This window comes from Bufo gargarizans, chromosome 4 (assembly GCF_014858855.1).
Source record: "Bufo gargarizans isolate SCDJY-AF-19 chromosome 4, ASM1485885v1, whole genome shotgun sequence".
In the NCBI taxonomy this organism is placed as follows: domain Eukaryota; kingdom Metazoa; phylum Chordata; class Amphibia; order Anura; family Bufonidae; genus Bufo; species Bufo gargarizans.
In genome coordinates this window covers 195,817,202-195,842,138 of record NC_058083.1, presented here as the reverse complement: position 1 = coordinate 195,842,138, position 24,937 = coordinate 195,817,202, and the positions used below count along the sequence as shown (strand labels likewise).

At 42.4% G+C, this 24,937-nt stretch overlaps 1 protein-coding gene across 2 annotated transcripts in view; it reads left to right on the top strand.

Moving 5' to 3' along the window:
• The window catches only part of DIS3L2 (DIS3 like 3'-5' exoribonuclease 2), a 314,009-nt gene that overhangs the window by 204,815 nt on the left and 84,257 nt on the right, over nucleotides 1-24,937 (top strand). For both annotated transcript variants that reach the window (XM_044290031.1, XM_044290032.1), the window contains 2 exons: nucleotides 3,932-4,039; nucleotides 7,516-7,749. In XM_044290031.1, coding sequence (XP_044145966.1) covers nucleotides 3,932-4,039; nucleotides 7,516-7,749 — 342 coding nt within the window. The remainder of the gene's footprint in view (nucleotides 1-3,931; nucleotides 4,040-7,515; nucleotides 7,750-24,937) is intronic.

The window sequence follows — 24,937 nt, the reverse complement described above, 5'->3', positions numbered from 1 at the left end:
TTGTGGGTAAGCTCAAGAGCCGTGATACGGGATAGTAACAGGTTCTGAGCTTGAGAACGCTTTTTCTTTACATAAGAGCCCAGGGCGATCAATTCACCTCTGATCACGGCCTTATGTGTCTCCCAAATAATGGGGATAGGTGGGGGGGATGAACCAGATGTGTTAATCTTACAAAATTCAGACAGTGAGGCTGATAGTTTGGATATATTGTCAGGGTCCTGGATTAGGGTCTCATTCAGTCGCCATGTCCAATCCCTCTTTGGGAGGCCGGTCAGCGAGAGGGTCAGGAAGACTGGGGCGTGGTCTGAAAGTACAATGCTCCCTATTTTAGCACTAGAAACCAAAGGGGCGTGGGCACCTGAAAGGAAAAGATAGTCAATCCTGTGGTAAGAATCCTTTGCATGAGAATAAAATGAATAGTCCCTTCCAGAAGGGTTCAATGTACGCCACATATCTAATACCCCCAATCTTTTCAAAGAAACCTTAAGGCGTCTCAAAAGCCTGTGGGTAACAGATGACCTGCCTGATGAGGAATCCAAAGAAGGTTCTAAGGCTACGTTAAAATCCCCGCCAAGCAGAAGCAATCCCTCCGTAAAGGAGCCCAATTGTCTAAGGGTCTGAACGAGCCACGGGATTTATCTTTTTGCAAGAGTGACAATACCTGAGATCTCTTACATGGCTCGTTCAGACCCCGGACATTCAGTGATGATACAACAAGGGAAGTCATGGCGATCTATCAGAAAAGGAAGAGCAGAGCATTAACCCTTGAAGGCATGTATTCTCAATACATAAAACAAATCCTGACTGAGCAAGGAAGGAGGACAAAAGGGAAAGAAAAACCAGACATAGAAGGTGGGAAGACATTTGGACAGCAATATAAAAGAAAAACATACGCCACAAATATTTTAGTGCGCATTGGAAAAGTCCCATGGAACACCTGACACGTAGTGGATCCTTTCGCATCACGGCGACAAGCCGGGATCCATCAGGGGGGGGCTCCCATAGGACAGCTGAGAGCCACTGAAAGGCTTTCAGAGGGGGGTCGGCCATCATATGGTAAAGAACCGGAGTGCCCCAAGTCTTGACCAATTGGGGTGAGGTAACTATGCGGGTGGTAGGATCTATTCCAGGACAACCCCAAGGTGATTTGCAAGTGCTAAAGATCACTTTTACAGCGTCAGCGTCCTCTGTAGTGAATAAGAACCCTAAAAACTGCAAGGGGTGAGAAAAAATAAACTCAGAACATAGGTATCTCCTTCTGCTATTCAGATTGAGCTTGGAGAAGCAGGGGCACAGCCCTGCAATGTAAGGCACAAACTCAACTACTGTGCAGGACAAGGGAGAGAGTCCTTAAAGAGACAGCAGAAAATGGTGAAACAGCAACCTCAGGTAATCCGCCGATCTCTCTTGGCCCTTCCAGCTTTCCCAGGGGACACTTCCGTCCAGGTATCCATTTTCGGCGGAGTGGGCAAAGGGTCGCCCTGATCCGCGGGCATCCAGGACGGGATCTCTATGGGAGCCAGTCCCAGCGGGCCCCAGATAGATTGCAGGTCGGCCGGCTTGCGTACAGTGAGCTGTTTGCCATTTTTCATTATGGCCAGGCCGAAGGGGTACAGCCACTTAAACTGAGTGGCTGATGCTCTCAAAGCGTCCAGTAACGGCCGGAGGATGCGCCGCTTTCCCAGCGTTGTAGGCGCCAGGTCCTGGAAGAACATAAGGGGGGCATCTTCATACCTCAGATTTTCGGCCTCTCTGCTGCGTCTCAAGATGTCGGCCGTGTCAATAAAGCTGAGAAGGCCGCAGATCACGTCGCGCGGCGGCTCCGTGGGTTTAGGCCTTGGGCGCAGTGCTCGGTGGATGCGCTCCACCACTATGGTCGCTGCTCTGTCTGGGCCTAGCAGCTGCGTGAAGATTTCAGCCGCCACCTTGCGGAGGGCCTCTGCTGCAATGGACTCAGGCAGGCCTCTAATTCGTAGGTTCTTGCGCCGGCTCCGATTTTCTTGGTCTTCTATACGGAGGTGGGCCTCATTAATTAAATCTTGATGCCACTGTAGGGCTTGACAGGTCTTGCCTTCATGGTGAAAGATGGCGTCCTGGGCATTTTCGAGCGCCATTACTCTGTGGCCGAGGCCGCGGAGATCTTCTTTTATGTCTCCTAAATCCCTTTTCAGAGGGGCTAAAGCGGCGTCCAGAAGCTCTTTGAGCACTTCTTTAGAAAGATGTGAGCGCCGCCGTGGGAGTCGGCACTCCGAGGCCTCCGATGCACTGCCCGCTTCAGACGGCTCCTCTGCGTCTGAGGGCTGAGGCGCTCGCGGCGCCATCTTAGGAGTATCACTAGTGTGCTGCTTCGCCTGCTTTTTAAGATATTTCTCCATGTCCGGCTGTTTGGAGCGAGCAGGAGTCGATTCCAGGTGATCCCTGCTATGATCCTTGCCAAGTTTCCCCATTAGGTGTGCAGTATTATAGCTTCTTAAGGGGTTTATGCACCGGTGTGTGAGAGGAGCTCAGGAAGCTGCTGCCATTCAGCTTCACAGCCAGGCTCCGCCCCTTGAATGTTTGTTTTTTGTGAGACAGCCCATTTAATAAAAGAGCATTTTTTTATTTTTATCACCAGCTGCCATAGCCATCAGTCCTTAGTAAAATACTGGAAAAATACAATTGCTAAACTGCTTTAGTTTGTATATTTGCCTCACTTTGTCTGTTTGAAGAGGCTGCAGTGCTCTGTTGAGCACCGTGTCCTCCTTGTAGCTTACCAAGCACAGCGCCGTACATTGTATGGAAGCTGTGCTTGATATCGCAGCTGAGACCCATCCACTTGAATGGGACTGAGCTGTGTTGAGGCCATGTGACTGGTGACCGTGATGTTTCTGGCCTAGATCGGCGGGGATGCTCTGAATACGACCCCTTCCCATCAGTTACTGATGACCTCGGTATTAAACACTTGGACAACCTCTTTAATTTTAGTCATCTTATGACTCCAATACATATATGCGGTTAGCTCATTGATCATTTGTGCCGATTTGTAGAATTGCTTTTTCTGTGAACTGTATATCCTGATTGCTCAAACTATGAGGTTGTGTTCCTTAGCATGGAGTACACTTGATAAGGTAATTCACTACCTGTGAAAGATACATTATCTGGTTTCAGTTTGTCCTGTAATCCTCAGCACACCCAGGAGCCTTTTTTATTAAGTATTGTCTCATCTCACTTCCTACGTGTTCTTAGAAGTGCACGTCCTCTGTCAGAGCATGTGCTGCATGACCTAATGCTGTAATTGTGAGAATAGTCACGACTGCCCTAAGTCACAATTTCAACATCTCAGAATCTTTTGAAAGGATAAAAGTTTGATGTAAGCTCAATCACTAATTTCTACTGCACAATGGATTTGTTGTTGGTTTTCGCCAATGACAAATTTTCATATATCCAGGTCTATGTTCACCCTATAAGGATGGCTGTGCAGAAAGCCCCAAAGAATCTGCAAAAACTGCCTGTGCCCCATTCTCACACTTTGGAGAAAAAAGCAATTTAAAGACAAGAGTAGACTCTGATGTATGAACCAATGGTACTTTGGGTGACTGGAAGGATAAATCCCCCTCCCAGCAATACGATCATCCGGCACGAAGTAGGGAAGTATTGCAGCATCCACAAGAGACTGTCGGAAATCTCAAGTGTTATGTTCTTTCCGAGAGAGCACTCGCACACACCGAGTAGTATTCTGTACACATGCACGTTGCTAAAGTGTGGACGCAACACATACCTTGAGTTTTGCAGTTAGTTTGTGTTCTTTGGTTGTTGGCAGTTTTTTCAGCGGTGCATGATTTGTTCCCCAAAGCCTTTTTTCTAGTTTCGCTTCTTTTTAATTTAACCAAAATTACCAACTGCGCTGCGTTCTCCTATCACTCCATTCACTCTGTTTTTTACCGTATTGCAGGTCATTCCTATGTTGCCCAGATTACTTTGTGAAGAGCTTTGCAGCTTAAACCCAATGGCAGACAGACTGACATTTTCTGTCATATGGAAAATCACTCCTCAGGGAAAGGTAAGAGTTCTTACATTTTGGTTATAAATAATGTGAAGTGTAAGACTGGATCACTGTGAATGTTTGGGTGGGATCACTGTGAATGTGCACATGCCCCTCTCCACTGGTCCATGGGAGTTATGACGTTAAGAGAACCACACATATGGAAGGCAAGGTCTCCACCTTAGAAGTGGACGGGGCAACCTTCCGGCTGTAAGAGATTACATGGTAGAAGCCCCAGGGTACATGATGCCCTGACTCCACGTGCTGTTCCATAGTGTGTTGGAGAGTCGCCATGTTTCCTCTAGAAAACCTCTGTCAGGGCTCTTTCACACATGGGGGAAAAATACCAGGGATTGCTGACCCACATTTTAGAGTTTACAGTATCTGCTCCAAAAATCTGTCTAAAAAAAGTGGCACAACTTGATGCATAAGGAGTTTCTACGCTTTTTTGAACATGCTCGCTCTGCAATTCTGGTATAAAAATATTTCTCAACGTGAGCCAACCAATAGTTGGTATAGAGCTAACAAATGAATATTCTGTGTATGTAGGCTTTTTAATAATTTGTCAAAGTAACACAGTGACCAGTGTCTTTGAGGATGTAAAGACATTAAAAATTGCAACAAAAACGCCATGAATTTTGCTACAAAATGCTGTGTGATTTCAGCTTGAAACTATTAGAATGTGGTTCATAGAGATTCTTGGCTTCAACCAATATGTAACAAAAAAACAAAACCAATTCACAGAGTATGCAAAAGCCTATCAGGGCATCTATAATAAAAATAACTGCAGACTCACACACCCACAACCCCATACAGCATTTGGTTTGAGTAGTGCCCACCCAGGTAAAATTCTTATACACACTGGGGGTAATTTACTAAGGCCAGCATTTTCACAACCCAATCTTGGTAAAAAAAAAACTAACAAAAAAAAGAAAAAAAAAATGCTGGAGAAAGATCTGAGCATTTATTAGTAGATGCAAGCCTCTTAAAAAATGTGTTGCATCTTCTGCTGTCCGTTCACAGAAGTGAAATCTACTTGAGTCAGTAGCTGGAGTAGATTTTGGGTGTAATCTGCAGTAGATTGCACCTTTCCTACTCCAGATAATTGGCATAGAGCTATAGTTAATGACCCTCAATGTATATTCCTTGCCCATTTCTGTTACTAGTGTTTTGTCAACAAGCCAAAGTCTGCAAATATCCAACAATGGCAAATTGTTATCTCCCTTTCATTTAGTGTTTTTACCTTTTTGCTGATATGATAAACACTGTACAGGCATTTACGCACTGAGGTCAAATGTAGCAAAGCAGTATATAGACTGACCTAGTAAAGTACATATGCATGTGCAAAATTGTATGCAAAACCCACAAAAGGGAAAAGAACATATTATAGGCCACTTTAAAAAAAATACTTGCAACAGACTACAGTGCTGATTGCTTGTTCAACACTTTTTGCCGTTGGCTTCTTTTGGGTTTTCTTTTGGTATATGTTGGTGGCTCTATCAGCTTGTGTACACTCACTGTATAGGATAACCTGTTGGTCAACAAGAGAACTATCGCAGCTCAGGACAAAGGGGCTCATTTATGAACTATGGTACGCCTGTTTTCTAGTTTTAAAAAGTTGCAGGTGGTGGTTTTGCGACTCTTTGCCATTTTTTGCGACATTTTGTTCTCTAATTCAATTCTGCAAGATTTCCATTTTCTAGATGAAAACTCCAGATTAGATCAGCATTATAATAATCTTTATATAGCGCCAACATATTCCGCAGTGCTTTACAATCAGGGGGTTCAAGTACAGAGTCCTAAATAATACATCACACAAGTCAACATTTAATACAAGTGGAAAACGGACCCTGCTTGCAAGGGCTTCCAATCTGAGGAGATGGGGGTGAGACAAAAAGTAACAAGTGCTTGTTTGGTATAAATGTTCAGCCATCTTGACACAATAGGGGAGTAGATATAAAGCTGCATGAGCCATTCGCCATACGGTGTCTGTAGCGCTTCTGAGTGCATGGTGTGTGGTGGATGCTGAATAGATAAGGTTCAGAGGAATAATTCTGAAGGAGGGGGTGGTAAATGGAGAAGTGTTAGACAGGGCTGTGGAGTCGGTAGATAAATACTCCGACTCCTCAGTTTTTTGTACTTCCGACTCAGACTCCTCTGTATTTAATATGCGAATGTATTTTATACATTCCTTGAAGGAAAGAAAGAAGTTCTTCTAAGCTCTTCTAGCACAGAGAGGTAGTTGGGCAGAAGCTGCTGCCTTCTCCTTTGTGTGCTGATCTTCTGCTGAAGACAGGGCAGTGGGAGGATCCAAGAAGGGACATTTATTTTAAAACATGATTTCCCTAGAAGAATCCCATAGTCATGTTTAAAGTTTAAGATAACATTCTGAGTTTACACGTTTTATAGCCTTAGCTGAATGACAGCAGTTTTTCCAATGGTTTACAGCAGGGATGTCAAACTCGTGGCCCTCCAGCTGTTGCAAAACTACAACGCCCATCATGCCTGGGCATACTACAGCTATCAGGGAATGATGGGAGTTGTAGTTTTGCAACATCTGGAGGGCCATGAGTTTGACATCCATGGTTTACAGCTTCAGTCTTGAACTATTGACCCTCCATTCCCTTCACTTATACAAGTGTCTCTAGTCCTGCAAAACACATATTTACTTAATCCCTTATCAGTGAGAGGCTAGGTAAACCATGGGCATTGTGTTCCCTGTAACATCAGAACACAACACAATGGAAAGTGAATGTATTGCCACTCCTAATTGTGCATTGCGTGCCATATAGTGAAGCATATGAAAAGCATGCTTCTTCACATCACTGAACGAGTTTGTTTTGCGGTTACGTGAGGCACTGCATGCATTGGCCTTTATTCTTACAGTAGAGAAGTCATTAATTATAACTGTTTATGAATTCGGACATTTAAACTTGCTTTTTTATTTTTTTATTCCAATTTAAATTTAGTAGGAGTCTGAGTCGGTTCATTTTTTGCCGACTCCGACTCCAGGTACCCAAAATTGACTCAGACTCCGACTCCACAGCCCTGGTGTTAGATCAGGGGATGTGATAGGCTAGCCGCTAACCTAAAAAGTGTTTTTTAGGGAGCGCCAAAAACTGCAGATTATGGCACATTTGCTTTGTGTGACTTTTCAAAATATCACATCTCATGCTAGTCAACCTATTTTTACACCTAAAGGTGTAAACCACATTGCACTCACGCCACATATATTAAGGTGCACCAGTTCATAAATTTGGTGCAGGATACAAAGCCAGACTTAAAACTGACTGCCGCTTTACAATATGTTTGAACAGGTAATACATCAATCTAATCGTTGCTATCTATGGTTTTCCGGATTCTAGATAGAAGAAAAATTCTGTCAAAAATAAGAAAATAAAAATAATCTGCCATAGGAGCGATGGGTGTCGTGGTCTAATCAAATTTCCTAATGACTCAACTTTAATAGAATTTTCTGTTTGGTTGCACTTTAGATCCTTGATGAGTGGTTTGGCCGAAGTGTTATCTGCTCCTGTGTGAAGCTGAGCTATGACCATGCACAAAGCATGATTGAGAATCCAGACAAACTGCCTGGTGTGGAGGAACTGCCCCCTGTGTCCCCTGATCGTACAGTACAAGAGATTCAACAAGCCGTTCTCAGCCTGCATCTTATTGCACAAAATTTACGTAGACGACGATTTGAAGATGGTGCTTTAAGACTGGACCAGGTGAAAATTAACTTTTTTTTTCCAAATTTTGTTTGACTGCTAGACATTTTGAGTCTCCCACTTTCTATCACTCCTTCTTTCACTCCCTTTTGCTCGCCTGCCTGCCTCTTGCGCCCTTTTTCTCGCCTGCTTGCTTCTTGCACACATGCGAGATAGCTGTATGATAGCCGAACGAACATTCGGCTGTAGCAAGTCACATAATTCAACTTTCAACAGAAATTTTACTTCTGTGCAAACCCCTTTGGCCTTTGAGGAGTTGTTGGCGAGTATAGTATGTTTATTCAATTACAATTAGTGGATTTCGGAAGGTTTTCAAATAAGTTGGAGAAACCTTGAATTGTAGTTTGAAATTTAATCTGAGAATTCTTGAAAAATGTAAATCTTATTTCTTGATAGTTACCCTGTAAAGCAGACTTGCAAAGAAAGTATTTTGTATGTCCCCCCCCCCCCCCCCCCCCCTCGTCTGAGTTAACATTTAGCATTTTGTTATGGCATACTGAACCGTATCTTTCTAGTTTTCATATAAGGTGGTTTTATGCTTGCATTATTAGTGTCTGAGCTGCATCATTCTAAATGTGGTAGTGAGCCATTATAAAACCAAGATTGGTTGCAAAATACTCCTACTTTAACACATCAAAGCGCTGCATGGTTCAATACATTCACCCGCTTGAATTTAGTCTTGGTCAGTGACAGCTTTGCTGCCTCATTGAGGAGTTTATCAGAGCCTCATCCAGCACGTCTGCACAAGTCCCCTTTTTCTGCAGCGTCTTCCATCCTGTGTTCTGGAATGACATAACCACAGACTCTAATTTATGAGGCATAGGTGAATCTTTTCACACTGTTTTTTAGTACCGGTATGTTAATCTTCATCTTGACATGAAAACATTAAAAGGATATGTGGACCTTTTAATCCCTAAAAGATATAGATGCTTTTGGTTTATACACTCAACGGCCACTTTATTCAAGACACACATCTAGTTGCGCGTTGGACCTACCTTGACCTTCAGAACCACAGCAGTTTGTTGTGATATAGCTTTCAATAGGTGTTGAAATCAATCTGCCGGAATATTGTTCTAGGTGGACTTTATAGCTTCTCACAGTTTGACTGCAGTACTGTCATGTTTTGGAGTGCCCCTTCTACCTGGCCCAGAGGTAGGATGCTCTGTAGGATTGAGGTTTGGGGCCTGTGAAAACCAAGAAAATAGGAAAAACTTAGGGTCCATTCACACGTCCGTTTTTTCATTCCTGGTCTGTTCCGTTTTTTGCGGAACAGATCTGGACCAGTTCTGTACCCATTCATTTTCAATGGGTCCTGAAAAAAAAAATCGGACTTTTTTTTTTTTTTTTTTCAGCACCCATTGAAAATGAATGGGTACAGAACTGGTCCAGATCTGTTCCGCAAAAAACGGAACAGGTTCCTGGAATCAATACATGATTATATGATCCTTAGACCAGACACAGATGAGCGAGATAAATGTGAGAAACGCGCTGCATGTGGCAGTGTGATTTTAGATTCCACAGATATTGCATGGAATTATAAGGATTTATCTTGCTGTAGGTCCCTGCTAGACCCACAAATCTACTGAATTACCCTGACAGCATTATGTCAGTATAATTCAATAGATTCCAGGTCTCAAAGGAGCAGAGGTCCGAATGGAAAGTCACACTGCCACCCACAGTGTGTTTCTCACACTGAACTGTGTCTAAACTATGGCATGGTGAATTGTCTCACTGAAAGTGTCCTACTGCTATAGGGTAAACATGGCCACAATGCTTAGGTGAGAAGATCAGATGATCTAGGGTATGCCAACAACACATTCCCTACAGCTTTACTCCACCTCCACTGGCATATACTGTTGACACCTGAGCGGAAAGGTTAATGGGTTCCTGCTGCTTTTGACAAATTTTGACCTACAGCATAATCAAGCAGACATCTGGGTTCATCTGCCCTCGCAATGTTTTTCCATCTCTCGTTTATCCTATTTTTGCTCTTTTGCCTGCTGGAGCCTAGCCCTTTTGTTTCTCTTTCTCGTTATGCTTAAAGGGGTTGTCCGGGTTCAGAGCTGAACCCGGACATACCCTTATTTTCACCCCGGCAGCCCCCCTGAGCCTAGCATCTGAGCATCTCATGCTCCGATGCGCTCCAGTGCCCTGCGCTAGATTGGGGCACAGGCTCTTGTGTTTTCAATAAAACACTGCCGGGCGGTAACTTCCGCCCAGCAGTGTGTTCGATGACGTCACCGGCTCTGAGGGGCGGGCTTTAGCTCTGCCCTAGCCGTTTTACTGGCTAGGGCAGAGCCAAATCCCGCCCATCAGTGCCGGTGACGTCACCGGGGTTCCTGTCAGCCCCATGGAGAGCCCGGTACGTCACCGGAACTCTGAAAAATGCCTTTGCCCTGCGCGATTTAGCGCAGGGCAAAGGAGAGCATCGGAGCATGAACTGCTCCGATGCTCATGTCAGGGGGGCTGCTGGGGTGAAAATGGAGGGCTGTCCAGGTTCAGCTCTGAACCTGGACAACCCCTTTAAGAATGACGAGTTGTGTGTATGGACCTCGTAGCTGGAGCAGTAGCATTGTATTTGGCTACAATTTGCTTGACTGTGCACTGTCCATCAAAAAAAAAATTGACTCCCCTGACCCCTTTTAGGCTACTTTCACACTGGCGTTTCAGTTTGTTTCAGTTTGTGAGATCCATTCAGGGCTCTCACAAGCGGTCCAAAACGGATCAGTTTTGCCCTAATGCATTCTGAATGGATAAGGATCCGTTCAGAATGCATCAGTTTACCTTCGTTCCGCCTTCGTTCCGCTCTGGAGGCGGACACCAAAACGCTGCTTGCAGGCAGACGAATCCGTCCTGACACACAATGTAAGTCAATGGGGACGTATCCGTTTTCACTGACACAATATGGCACAATAGAAAACGGATCTGTCCCCCGTTTTGGCAATGTTAACCCTTTCACGACCGCAATCTGTATATATACGTGATAGCTGCACATACCCCGTGCAGCTACCACGTATATATACGTTCTGGCAGCTCTTTAATCCAAGCGCTGCAAAACGCTTGGATTAAAGCTTCTGCCCCTGCCCTGTATGCTGTCACGGACAGCATACAGTGCAGTAATGCCGGCAAGGGACCAATCGGAGTGGCCCCTTGCCGGCAATCGATCCGATTGGTTAGTCTGTGCAGACTAACCAATCGGATCGCGGCAGTGAAAAAATGCCGGTTTCAGGCTCTGATCTGCGCTCTGCAGATCAGAGCCTGAAAGCCGATAGTGTTCCTCATGCCCCCCGATCCTCCAAGCCTTTGGTGCCCCTCTGTGGTCCCCCCCTACCCCGATCTGTGCCTCGCTGATCTGTTCCCAGCCGGCGCTCATGTCCTTCCTCCTGCCCTGATTGGCATGCGGTCCGCCCCCTCCCCGCCCCCTGCATTAATTTTCTGGCCGCCCCTCCTGCCCCAGCCTCCCTCAATATTGTCCCTACCCCCCGATTCCCCATTCTGTGTGTGTGATGGCGGCGGCTCCATTCCTGAGCCGCCGCCATCAGCAGAGTGTCAGCTCTATGCTGACACTCTCCTGTAACCCGATAGATGCTGCGGTTGCGGCATCCATCGGGTTAACAGAGGGAGGGGGCTCCCTCTCTCCACCATCGGGGCTGCAGCGCTGTGATCGCAGCGCCCGATGGTTGCCATGGCAACCGGACGCTTTGCAAAAGCGTCCGGTTGCCATGGCAAAGGCGTCCAGTGCTGCCACCTACAGGCAGTCTGGAAGTATTATACTTTGCAATGCAAGAGCATTGCAAAGTATAGTACAACTATCAGCCCCACTGGATCTTCAAGATCCAAGAGGGAACTGATAAAAAAAAAAGTGAAAATAATAAAAGTAAAAATAAATCAATAAATAAATAAAAATGTAAATAAAAAAGACTGCCTTTTCCTATAAAAAAATGAAAAAATAAAATAAAATACACATATTAGGTGTCACCGCGTCCGTAACGACCGTCTCTATAAATATATCACGTGATGGACCCCGTCCGATAAACACCATAAAAATAAAATTAAAAAAACAGTGCCAAAAAAGCTATTTTTGTCACCTTACATCACAAAAAGTGCAACAGCAAGCGATCAAAAAGACTTATGACCCCCAAAATAGTACCAATCAAACCGTCACTACGTCCCGCAAAAAATGATACCCTATTTAAGACAATCGCCCAAAAAATAAAAAAGCTATGGCTCTCAGACTAGAGACACTAAAACATCATTTTTTTGGTTTCAGAAATACTATTATTGTGTAAAACTTAAATAAATAAGAAAAAGTATACATATTGGGTATTGCCACGTCCGTAACGATCTTCTCTATAAAACTATCACATGACCTAACTCCTCAGATGAACTCTGTAAAAATAAATAAATGAAAACTGTTCCAAAACAGCAAATTTTTGGGTCACCTTGCCCTATAAAGTGTAATAATGAATGATCAAAAAATCCTATGTACCCAAAAATGGTACCAATAAAAACCTCAACACTTTCTGCAAAAAACGAGCCCCTGCACAAGACGATCGGCAGAAAAATAAAAAACATATGGCGTTCAGAAAACCAATCCAGCACAATCTGCCTTCCAAAAACCGTATGGCATTCCTTTCCTTCTTCGCCCTGCCGTGTGCCCGTACAGCAGTTTACGACCACATGTGGGGTGTTTCTGTAAACCGCGGAATCAGGGTAATAAATATTGAGTTTTGTTTGGCTGTTAACCCTCAATGTGTTAAAGAAAAAAAATATATAAAATGGAAAATCTGCCAAAAAAGTGAAATTTTTAAATTTCATCTCCATTTTCCCTTAATTCTTGTGGAACGCCTAAAGGGTTAACAAAGTTAGTAAAATCAGTTTTGAGTAACTTGAGGGGTGTAGTTTCTACAATGGGGTCATTTATGGGGGTTTCCACTATGTAAGCCCCACAAAGTGACTTCAGACCTGAACTGGTCCTTAAAAAGTGGGTTTTGGAAATTTTCTTAAACATTTTAAGAATTGCTTCTAAACTTCTAAGTCTTCTAACGCCCTAAAAAAATAAAATGACATTTCCAAAATGATGCCAACATAAAGTAGACATATGGGGAATGTTAAGTAATAAATATTTTATTAGGTATCACTTTCTGTTTTAGACGCAGAGAAATTGAAATTTGGAAAATTGTGAATTTTTCCTAATTTTTGGTAAATTTGGGATTTTTTCATAAATAAAGGTGAAATATATTGACTCAAATATATGACTATCATGAAGTACAATGTGTCACGAGAAAACAATCTCAGAATGGCGTGGATAAGTAAGTGTTCCAAAGCTATTACCACATAAAGTGACGCATGTCAGATTTGAAAATTTTGACCTGGACACTGGGGCATCAATGACCCTTGGTCATGAAAGGGTTAAAGATAATACAAACTGATCCGTTCTGAACGGATGCATGCGGTTCTATTATCGGTGCAGATCCATGATGGATCCACGCCAAACGCGAGTGTGAAAGTAGCCTTAGTTGACAAGTTAGTTATGTCCACAGGATACAATTTAATGGGTATTTTTCCTCACCATCACTGCAGTATTCAATGTATTAGATGGACTCCTTAATACCGAAATTACAACACCAAGAAGACAAGCTGTAAGGTTATACAAATGGAGGAAGCTGCAGGTGTCGCTAAGATCTGCAGATGATCAAATTTTCAAGAACCTAGCTCCAATCTCTGGCATGTGGGAGAGGTATAAAATCCACATTGAAAGGTTAGTTTTGGGGTTTTTCGTTGTTTTTAGCAACAATAAACCTTAAAAACCTGATGAAGGTGTGTGGGATGATTGTGTGAAGCCCCCTTCCTCAACATGCCAGTTATCACTTCTTGTGTCAGACTGAGAGGGACAAAATCCTTGAACTGGGAGACCTTGGTTTTTCACTCTGGCAGTTCAGTAGGCCGAGATGTCAACACTGTTCAACATTGCTTGTACCAGTGGTTGGGAGAATAAGGAAGAACTCTAATGACAGCAAGAAGTACACCAAGGCAAACCTCTGCACAGATGGACCATCTGATGAGAAGAATGGCACATAGTTATGTATTCTGTACTACAAGTGAAATTGGACATCACATCTCAAGCCTCGGGTGGCACACAGTACTTGCTCAAACATTAGAAGGCATTTGCACAACATAGGGCTACGAGCCGGACATCCAGCTCCAGGTATGCCGTTGACCTCATACCTCCGCTCTCAAAGTATATTGTGGTGCACAGAAAGATGGCACTGGAGCCTGTAATGGAGGTCTATTTTCTTAACTAATTAGTCTTTCTTCTGTCTTGGATGCAGTGATAGAGATTGGTCTGGAGACCATGTGGGTAACACTATGAATAGGCCTTCATAATCTTGGGATGGGACCCCTGTAGTCTTTATTTCACATACACAAACAGCTCAGCATTGCCATGATTTGTTTGTGGAACCAAATGTACAGCCATTTCTTCAGTGTTCCTGGAGCGTTTTTTCAATAGGGCAACACCAGGCCGCATGTTGCTTATGCTACTGTGAGCAGATTGTGTGCACTTAATGTGCTGCCATGGCCCGCAAGCTCTCCAGCTTTGCACTCATACTCAATATTGAATAAACTGAGATGCTTTGAATATATATATTTTTTTTTTTTATCATTTGTATATCAACATCTGTTGATCCTGTAATTTTTAACTCCTTGACTTTTTTCCGTTTTGGTGTTGAAATTTCAATGTTGAGAAGTGTATATACATAGAGAGATTGTATATTCTTTTCTTAACCGAATAGTACTTGCCATTTTAAAACACTGTTGTACATGAAAAAATGGAATGTAACATTTTCCTTAGTGTTTAACCTTCAGTATATCTGTGTTTTAATCATTTAGTATACAAGGTAATCCGAAAACAGATAAGTTATCATTGACGTATGTAATCTGTTGATTTGCAGTGGTGGCATAAAGTACGTTTCTGTAACATGTACAGCAGATTACTAAACCATGCACTTTAGTACAGTAAGTTGGTTAAGATGATTGCTTGTGTTTAAGTTTGTCTATTTAGTAGCCTCAAGTGCTTCTAAAGATGGCCATACGTATTCGATGATTGTTGGCAGAACCATCCAATTTCGACAGGACCAGCTGTCTGTGTGTGGGGTTTCCCAACTCTTCTCATACTCGACAGAGCATAGCTGTGTATGGTGGGCTCGGAAGAAATGGCTATTGACCAAATGAATGTGTGCTTGCCAGCTATTGGAGGTGCATGGCCATAAATGGCATTCATTTAATTTTCATCTCTTGGTAGATAGGGCCTAAACTGCATCCTTTAAAAGTATAAAAGCAAAAAACAAGGTTGTGTAGAAGTAATGCAGTGTACAGTGTGCGCCTCTACCATGCATAAAACTATTGAGGAAGTAAAGCTACTGAACAACACCAGGTCTTATTACACCTGAAGATAATCTTTCAGATAATCGCTAACAAGCATTCGTATGAATGCTCATTGGCGAAGATCTCATTGGTGTAATACTGCCTCCAGTTACCCGATCGCACTTTTGAAATCTTTTAGCAGGCTTAAATCCTTGTTTATCGGCAGTGGATCGGGCTGTGAAATCACATCTGCTGCCGGCAAACAGTGCCTCAGTAAGGGGATGAATGATGACATTAACAGACATACTGATAGGGGATCAAGATTGCGTGCTCCTCTGGGGATATTGAGTAATGATGAGGTCTGTAAAGTGTTGTGGAATATGTTGCCACTATAGAAGTAAAATAATTTGAAATCCCCCTTAAACATAATTAAAACGTACACTGCTCACAAAAAGTTAGGGATATTTGGCTTTCGGGTGACATTTTTGGAAAACCTAAAAAGTTCACGCTACAGTGATATATTATCATGAAAGTAGGGCATTTAAGTAGAAGCATGCAATGGTGATTTCCTCATCTCAAACAATTTATTGATACAAAATACAACAGCAGTGGTGGGTATACCCCCACAAAAAATATCAGTGTCTCAATAACTTGTCATGTGGCCTTGAGCATTAATTACAGCTTGACAACAACATCTCATGCTGTTTACAAGTCAACTTATTGTCTGCTGAGGCATGGCATCCCACTCATCTTTGAAGGGCGTCCCTCAGGTCATTGAAGTTCTGTGGTACAGAAGTTCTGTGGTTCTTGTGAGCCTCTACACAGCGACTCAGCTGATCCTATAGTTTTTCAATGGGATTCAGGTCTGGAGAAAGTGCGTGCCACTCCATTTGAGGTACCCCGGTCTCCAGTATCCCTAATGATGCACCCTCCATGAGCTGGAGCATTGTTGCTCGTCTGGTGACGACAATGGCAGATTCATAGTGCCCTCCTTGACGTCTCCAACATCATTTGGCGGCCATCATTTCTGCTCGGCATGAATCAACTTTTATCAGTGAACAGCACTGAGGCGATGACACCTGTGCCTGATGGTGTGGTCAGGTACCCTTGCAGGTTGTCTAGCACGCAGACTATGCTGATGTCAACTGTTTTTAGTGATTGGATGTGACACTTTGGTGCCTCTCACCTCCCTTAAATGTGCCTGGAGTTGTGTGGCATTCATCATTCGGTTCTGCAGGGCATTGTTCACAATGAAGCTTTGGCCAAAGGACGTCCACTTCTATGCCTTTCTTCCAGTCTCTCTCTGTATCTCTGTGGCAACCTGCTAATGACACTCTTTGACACTCTAAGCTCAGTGGCCACTTCCATCTGAGAACATCCTGCTTGAAGCATCGCAATGGCAAGGTACTGTTGATCATTTGTTAGGTGTCGTCTTAGTCTCATGATGTCAAAATGTGAACAGCATGATGAGAAGAACTGTTTAAATATCAATTCTAATTGAACCTGGAAATTTATTCGGTGATTCATGGATCAAACACCTGTTGTGAATTTTGCTGTTAAACAACTTGTTAGATAACAGCAAGTTGTTCAAAAAGTACAGAAACACTTGGACATGTGCATTCAAAAGTTTAGAGAAGGTCACATTAAGTTCACCTGTAAAGGTTAGAGTTCATTTTAGGTTAATCCTAAAAGTTCACCCACAAGCCAAATATTCCTAACTTTTTGTGAGTATGGTAGATACAAATCTTTCTGCATTTCTGCAATGCGGGGAGACACCCCTCTTTCATTAACTTAAACCTACCTAGTGTTGGTCTGGACCCTCTTTAATAATGATCTTTCATACTCCACAGTGCTTTACATTACATTTCAGAGGGTGCATGTATAAAGAAAATTAGACATTAAAGCCAATAATTACCAATTCAAAGACAATCGAGGGCCAAGCTTGCAAAATCTTAGTTTACCAAGAAACAATGCAATTTTTTTTGTTTTGTGCAATGGCCCAGCCATTTTATAAACTGAATGGGATAGAATGCACAAGATGCATTAGCCAGTCACCAACCAGTATCTGTGTCTGGAAGATTTTTAAAAAAAATTTTTTTAAGGTATAACTTAGTTTAAAGGGCAGGATTAAATTTTAGAAATTTGGTAAGCCTACCTTAAAATATTTTTTTAGGACATGCTTAAAATTGTGGATATTGACCATCTGTGTGGGCTAACGCATTCTAGAGAACTGGTGAAGCATAAAAAAGAAAATATACATGGGCTAATACATAGGAAAATGATTGGGAGCAAATAGTTTGTCCACGAAGATTGCCTACTCATTTAGTTGCAGTTAGAAGATTTGGCTTTCAGTATGATCTCTGCATTGATGATGCCCAATACCTGATCTTAAAACCTGACCCCTGTACTATTACAAAACACCAGTGGTCGTGTCTCTGCTGTCTTTTAAAGGGGTTTTCCGAGATTTTGATACTGATAACCTATCCTCAGGATAGGTTATCAGTATCTGATCGTGGGGTTCTGACTCCTGGGACCCTCACCGATCAGCTGTTTTAGAAGGCATCGGCAATCCTGTGAGCGCCGCAGCCGCCTTCGTGCTTACCAAGCCCAAAGCTGTATATGGTATAATGTCTGAAGTCACTTCATATTTTTGTAAACGCTGATACTGGCTAGATGACTGCCTTTTGCATTTCCCTATTTTGTATAAAAGATGGCTGTGCCATTGTGCAGAACAAGAAATTTTACCTCACCCCTTCTTCGCAAAAGCTTACAATCCTTGAGGAACAGAGTCCTCTCTCCACTGGTTTGAATTGTTAAAGGGTTTATCCAGGAAAATAAGTTTGAGGTATCCTCAGGACAGGTCATTCTTATCAGATCTGCAGGCAAGTGACACCCAGGACCCCTGCTGATCAGCTGTTAGAAAAGGGTCTTGAGCGACATAGCCTCTTCCTAAGCCAGTGACATCACTGTACATCGGTCCCATGGCCTAGCAGCTTAGTCAATTCAAGTCAATGGGGCTGAGCTGCAATACCAAGCACTGCCATTATACGATGTACGACGTTGTTCCTGGAAAGCTGCTGAGATCCTGCATTGCTGACCAGAGCTTTCCTGAGGATGTCATCATTCTCTATTCTAGAATAACTCCTTTAATTTTCTATATAATGTCTGAATTTGTACATGATCGCTCTCATTGTAAAGTGCTATTATAGTTAAAGTAATTAAAGAATCATCTATTAGGACACTTGCATACAACTGCCATTAAGGCTTCTTGGTATCTGCAAAGCATTTTTTAGACAACAAATCATTTCAGTTGAAATCCTTTAGCCTGTATAGCCTGAGTATTTGAACTGGGAACCTTTTAGTCATTTGACCTAAATACTGATCAAATGCACAAGTGTGAAAGTGGCCTAAGGTCGGTATTTTGCAGCAGTATTTGTAAGCCAAAACCAGGATTGGAACCTAGAGAGGAAAAATATAATGGAAAGTCAGTAACTCTGACCCTGGCTTTGGCATACAAATTACAATGCAAAATACTTACTGTGTAAAAGTGGGCAGTATTCACACTTGCTATTTTTTTTTTTTTTTTTTTTATTTTTTTTATTCATTCTTTCTCAAAACGGCAAAATTTACTGCAGATTTTTGGAGTGCATTGTCTAGGTGTCCAGGAGGTCACGACCTCGGAAGGAGGCATATTTGTTTTAAATAACTTTTTTATACTGTACTTATGGGGTGACATATGAAGTGAATTGCAGCCCATCCTGGGAACAGTATGCAGGCAGCAGTGTGAAATCTTTAGAGGTAGGGCTAATTCAACTGTCTCCGTGACTGGCAGAAGGGGCTTGATGGCATTATTACTCTGATATCATCCGCATTAAATTGACATTCCTCGAAGTCTGTGTAGCATTTGGTCTCCCAAGCGCAGAACACACCCAGTTATCTCATGAAGTGAAAAGTGAACTCTTTGATGGGGTAATTATATTGTTATGGGTCACTTCCATCTATGATGGGTCTTTTCATACAATACATGATTTTGCATGTATATTTCTAATTGCTGAAAGAAACTGTTAAAGGGATTTGTGTCTACATGTTCCTGGCTTGCTTTTAATTTTTTATTTATTTTTCTCCTGATCATACAGTTGCAAGAAAAAGTATGTGAACCCTTTGGAATGATATGGATTTTTGCACACATTGGTCATAGATGAAGATCAGATCACATTTTAAGTCACAACAATAGACAATCACAGTCTGCTTAAACTAATAACACACAAAGAATTAAATGTTACCATGTTTTTATTGAACACACCATGTAAACATTCACAGTGCAGGTGGGAAAAGTATGTGAACCCCTAGACTAATGACCTCTCCAAGAGCTAATTGGAGTGAGGTGTCGGCCAACTGGAGTCCAATCAATGAGATGAGATTGGAGGTGTTGATTACAGTTGCCCTGCCCTATAAAAAAAAAACACACACCAGTTCTGGGTTTGCTTTTCACAAGCATTGCCTGATGTGAATAATGCCTTGCACAAAAGAGCTCTCAGAAGACCTACGATTAAGAATTGTTGACTTGCATAAAGCTGGAAAGGGTTATAAAAGTATCTCAAAGCCTTGCTGTTCATCAGTCCACGGTAAGACAAATCTATAAATGGAGAAAGTTCAGCACTGCTGCTACCCTCCCTAGGACTGGCCGTCCTGTAAAGATGACTGCAAAAGCACAGCGCAGACTGCTCAATGAGGTGAAGAATAATCCTAGAGTGTCAGCTAAAGAATTACAAAAGTCTCTGGCATATGCTGACATCCCTGTTAGCGAATCTACGATACGTAAAACACTAAACAAGAATGGATTTAATGGGAGGAGGATACCACAGAGGAAGCCACTGCTGTCCAAAAAAAACATTGCTGCATGTTTACAGTTTGCACAAGAGCACCTGGATGTTCCACAGCAGTACTGACAAAATATTCTGTGGACAGATGAAACCAAAGTTGAGTTGTTTGGAAGAAACATACAACACTATGTGTGGAGAAAAAGAGGCACAGCACACCAACATCAAAACCTCATCCCAACTGTGAAGTATGGTGGTGGGGGCATCATGGTTTGGGGCTGCTTTGCTGCGACAGGGCCTGGACAGATTGCAATCATCAAAAGAAATAATAATTTTATCAAGACATTTTGCAGGAGAACTTAAGGCCATCTGTCCACCAGCTGAAGCTCAACATAAGATGGGTGTTGCAACAGGAAAACAACCCAAAGCATAGAAGTCAATCAACAACAGAATGGCTTAAACAGAAGAAAATATGCCTTCTGGAGTGGCCCAGTCAGAGTCCTGACCTCAACCCGAGCGATTCACACCAGACATCCCAAGAATATTGCTGAACTGAAACAGTTCTGTGAAGAGGAATGGTCAAGAATTACTCCTGACCGTTGTGTACGTCTGATCTGCAACTACAGGAAACGTTTAGTTGAAGTTATTGCTGCCAAAGGTGGTTAAACCAGTTATTAAATCCAAGGGGTGACATACTTTTTCCACCTGCACTGTGAATGTTTACACGGTGTGTTCAATCATTTATTTTCCTCTTTCGGAAATCCATAATACTATACTACAACTTTTAATTTTGAGTTCACTTTCCACTTAAAGGGGTTTTCAGGGATTTACAGAATGATGACCTCTCCTCAGTATAGGTCATGAAAATGAGATCAGCAGGGGACCCAGAAGTCTGATCCCCGGCAATCAGCTGTACGAAGAGGCCTTTTCCTAGTCCACGTGACATCACATTCATCAGTCACATGGCCTAGGCACAGCTCAGCCCCCTTCAAATGCATGGGGCTGAGCTGTTGTACCATGCACAGCTACCATACAATATATGGCGCTGTGCTTGGTAAGCTGCAGGGAGGCCGTAACACTTACTGGAGTGCTGTTGATTGGCAGAGGTCTGAGTCCTGGCTCCCCACCCAATCTTGTAATGATGACCGATCCTGAGGTTAGGTCCTGAATATGTAAATCCCTGAGAACCCCTTTTTAAATGGGTTTTCAGTGTGTTTAATAGTGATAACCGATCTTGACTGTAAGTCATCCGTATCTGATTCGGTGGGGAAGTCCTACACCCAGTACCCCGCCAGTCATTGGTTTGAAGAGACCACAACACTCCGGTGAGAGCTACAACCTCATTGCTACTTACTAAGCACAGTGCCATACCTTGCATAATGCAGGGATGGCCAACCTGCAGCTCTCCAGCTGTTTCAAAACTACTACTCCCAGTATACCCGTACTGTCTACAACTATCGGCCTACAGCGGGGCATGGTGAGAATTGTAGTTTTAAAACAGCTGGAGAGCTGCAGGTTGACCATCCCTGGCATAGTGGGTCTGGTTGGTATTCACTCGAATGGGACTGAGTAGCACCAAGGCCATGTAACCAAAGAATCTGTAGTAAAGTGAGGAACCGCACTCAATGTCCCTGGTGCCAATTAAGGGCTGTTAAGCCACCATCCAAATGATAAAGTACGAGGCACTCTTAACTGAGGTTAATGTTTTGCAATTAAAATATAGCTTTATTTCACATTATCTGCATCATCCATTTGCCCAGTGGTACATATCAATAACAGAATATTTCTGACCGGACGTTTCTACTCGCGTCACAGATAATGTCACCGCTGATGAAGGTCCATCGTGACTGAAACGTCCGGTCAGAAATATTCTGTAACCAAAGAATGTGATGTTACTGGCCTAGGAAGAGGCTGTGGTGCTCCGGTGAGCTGTGAGGAAGTCATGAAGCTCTGCAGCCTCCTCAAACAGCTGATTGGCGAGGGTGTCAGGAGTCTGACCCCTACCAATCAGTATTAAACAAATAGACAACCCCTTGAATGTACACAGTGACCTTCTGTATACCAAAGTATTTTTGAAGGCATCTTCAGTGGTATATGAATTATTCATAGCATAGGACAATGGGACAGCTACAGGAGCTTATGCCTGCTTAAGGGCAGGTTGTTTACGCTCGCATTCCTATCCTATCTAAGAAAATTGTTTTCTCTTGACTTTTCTCATATCAGTATTATAGTTTAACCAAATATCTGTGATATCTGAATTTTTTGCAGCATATTTGCTGAAAAAAGGTATGGCTCAGAAATTGTAAATGGCACAATCTGTGTGTAAGTACACAAACAATTGTGAATTGTGATACACATTTTATAGTGTTTGTGTTAGGCAGCATTGAATGGGTTATGAATGATGACTGACAAGTTGAGATGAGCAGACTCCTGCCTTCAGGTTATACTCTCTAACTGAACTTCCCCTCTGAAGATCACTTATTACTTTCACGCCTTACTAATTTTAGCTTAAAAGCCTTGTAAAAAATACAGCAAAATGACACCAAATGTTAATGAAAACAAATGCCAAGCCCTGTTTCCTCTGCTTGTCAGATGACAAGGCACCAGACAGAAGAGCAGCCCCATGCAAGAACAAACAGAGCAGGTTGTGACAGAACTTTGTAAAACATTTCTCACCATGTGTTTATGCACAGGATATGGATTCCAGAGTTATATCTGTAAAAGGGAAGCATATGAGCCCAGTGTATCCACAGTGCTCACACTAGGTGCACATTCAGACATGGTAACATCCTTGTTACAAGCTGGATAGTAGTTTTCTGGGGCAGATATATATTTTTTGCCTTTTTAAAAGCGGTTGTGTTTGCTTTTTGGAACTGCAGCTGTTGACAGCCAATGCAAGCAGGTCAATAGCATTGGAACAAAGCTGGAGAACGTAATGCCCTGTGTCTCCTCGCAACTGTGTGACATGGTGTCCTAAGCAGACGGAGGATCTTTCAAATGGGGATTCCAAGAGTTTTGTGTCCACAACGCAGACCACTAAATAGTGGTGTTCTATGTTGCTTTTCTGTGGCAATTTTTCAAAAATAGTGTTTGAGTATATGCATTTTTAGATCTTTTTGCAATAGGAAAGTAAGTGTCGATGATTATGGGAAGGAGCCATGTAAAAAAAGTCACTTAAAAGCCATCACACATTGCTACTTGAATTTTTTTCAGGCAGGGCCAAAAAACCTTTGTCTATTGGACAAAAAGCCAGCAAACGAGGCATACAAATGCCAAAGAGCATGCTGACGTTTAAAAAACAAAGCGAAAAAAAAACCCATCCATTGGCTCAAGAAAGACAACTCAAGTAAAGAAAAGCGTCACTGCATTAGAAACGCACATTTAAAAAGCAAAAAAATAAAAATAAAATGCACCAAAAAGCACAGAAAACTAAAGAGCTTGACCAGAAATGCCAACAAGACTGACACCAGCCTGCAGCATGTCTTTGAATGCTGTTATTTACTGTACCTCAGGACAGATAAATGCCCCTATAATCTTGCACAGACCATAGAATAAAGATATACAATCAGGAAATAAAAACATTAAAGAAAATGTTAATTACATCTGTGCTTAATGCAGAACAACACATCTACATTATCTTTATTTTTTTTATTGCCCCAATGCATCTACAAAAGGCTCAATTCTGCAAAAATAGTCTGGTTACTGTGCAAGTAGTCTCCTATTTTTTTTTATCTTTTTCATATTTTATTTATTTTTAATTTCAATATTTCTTAATTTAATCATTCATATAGATCATATAACAAAGTATATCAATTCCCTTTTATAGCGTATTTATTTTACATCCAATTTCTTTTTACATATACCTCGATCCCTCCCCATTTCCCTATGCTTTGTCGTCAGAGTGAACTGGATCTCGGGATCCATATTGTTCAAAAATTCATGAAACTGGGCCAACTCATTCTCAGTGCCGTCCCAGACGACGAACACGTCATCTATGTATCTCCACCACCCCAGCACATGGCTGAAGTGGTGGGACACACAGACGTGCTCCGCCTCCAGGCCTGACATGAAAATGTTGGCATAAGTTGGCGCCATATTTGACCCCATTGCAGTTCTGCGCAATTGAAAAAAATTGTAGGTCAACCTCAAGCTGAAACCAGTCTATACCCACTGAGGGACAATACGATAGGCCTTTAGCTAAAAGTTCAGTCTGTGCAACTGTCAGTACATGAGAAGATATAGTTACCACCACTGATTTATTTTCCTCGTGGGTCGGTTCCTTGACGTGCGTTGATCTTTTTCTCCATCTATACTGCCTTTGTCCCCCATGTCTGGTCCTTTTGGATCTGGAGTAGGGCCTAAAAAACAATCATCTCGCCGTTGTTCGGTTTGCATGGATCCCACTTCTGTGGCTGATGTCGTTCTGTAGGTGGGGTTGTTGCTGTTTTTTCTAGCATTGGTGGTATTACCATAGGCAATATCTCTATCTATTTGCTCATCTCCTACTCCCCGCTCCCCAAATCATTTTATCCACTTCTGCCATAATCTAGCAAGTCTGTTTTTTCTTACTTGATACCAAATGAAATTCCTCTCGGATCAGCGAAGCTCTAGTCAAATTTTTCATTCCTTAACTGTAGGTCCCACTCTTTCTCCCCAGTGTGCAATAATACATTTCCTTGCATAAAATCTTAGTTTAGATATTACAACCCGCTCTTGAGGGGTGTCTATTTTATCCATCATTCCCAGGACACACATCTCCAAACAAATTGGAATTTTAATCAGAACATTTTTCTCAATAGTTTTTTACCTTCCCCCAGAATTTCAGTTTTTTTATACATGTCCAAAGTCTGTGAATATCATCAGCCCTTCACATTTTTTACAGCTAAATTTCTCATTTTTATAACATTTCATAAGAATCCTGGGAAAATAATATAAGCAGTACAGTATATTAAATTGAGTGATTCTATAAGAAAAACATTTTGATACCCTATTTTTTTTTTTTC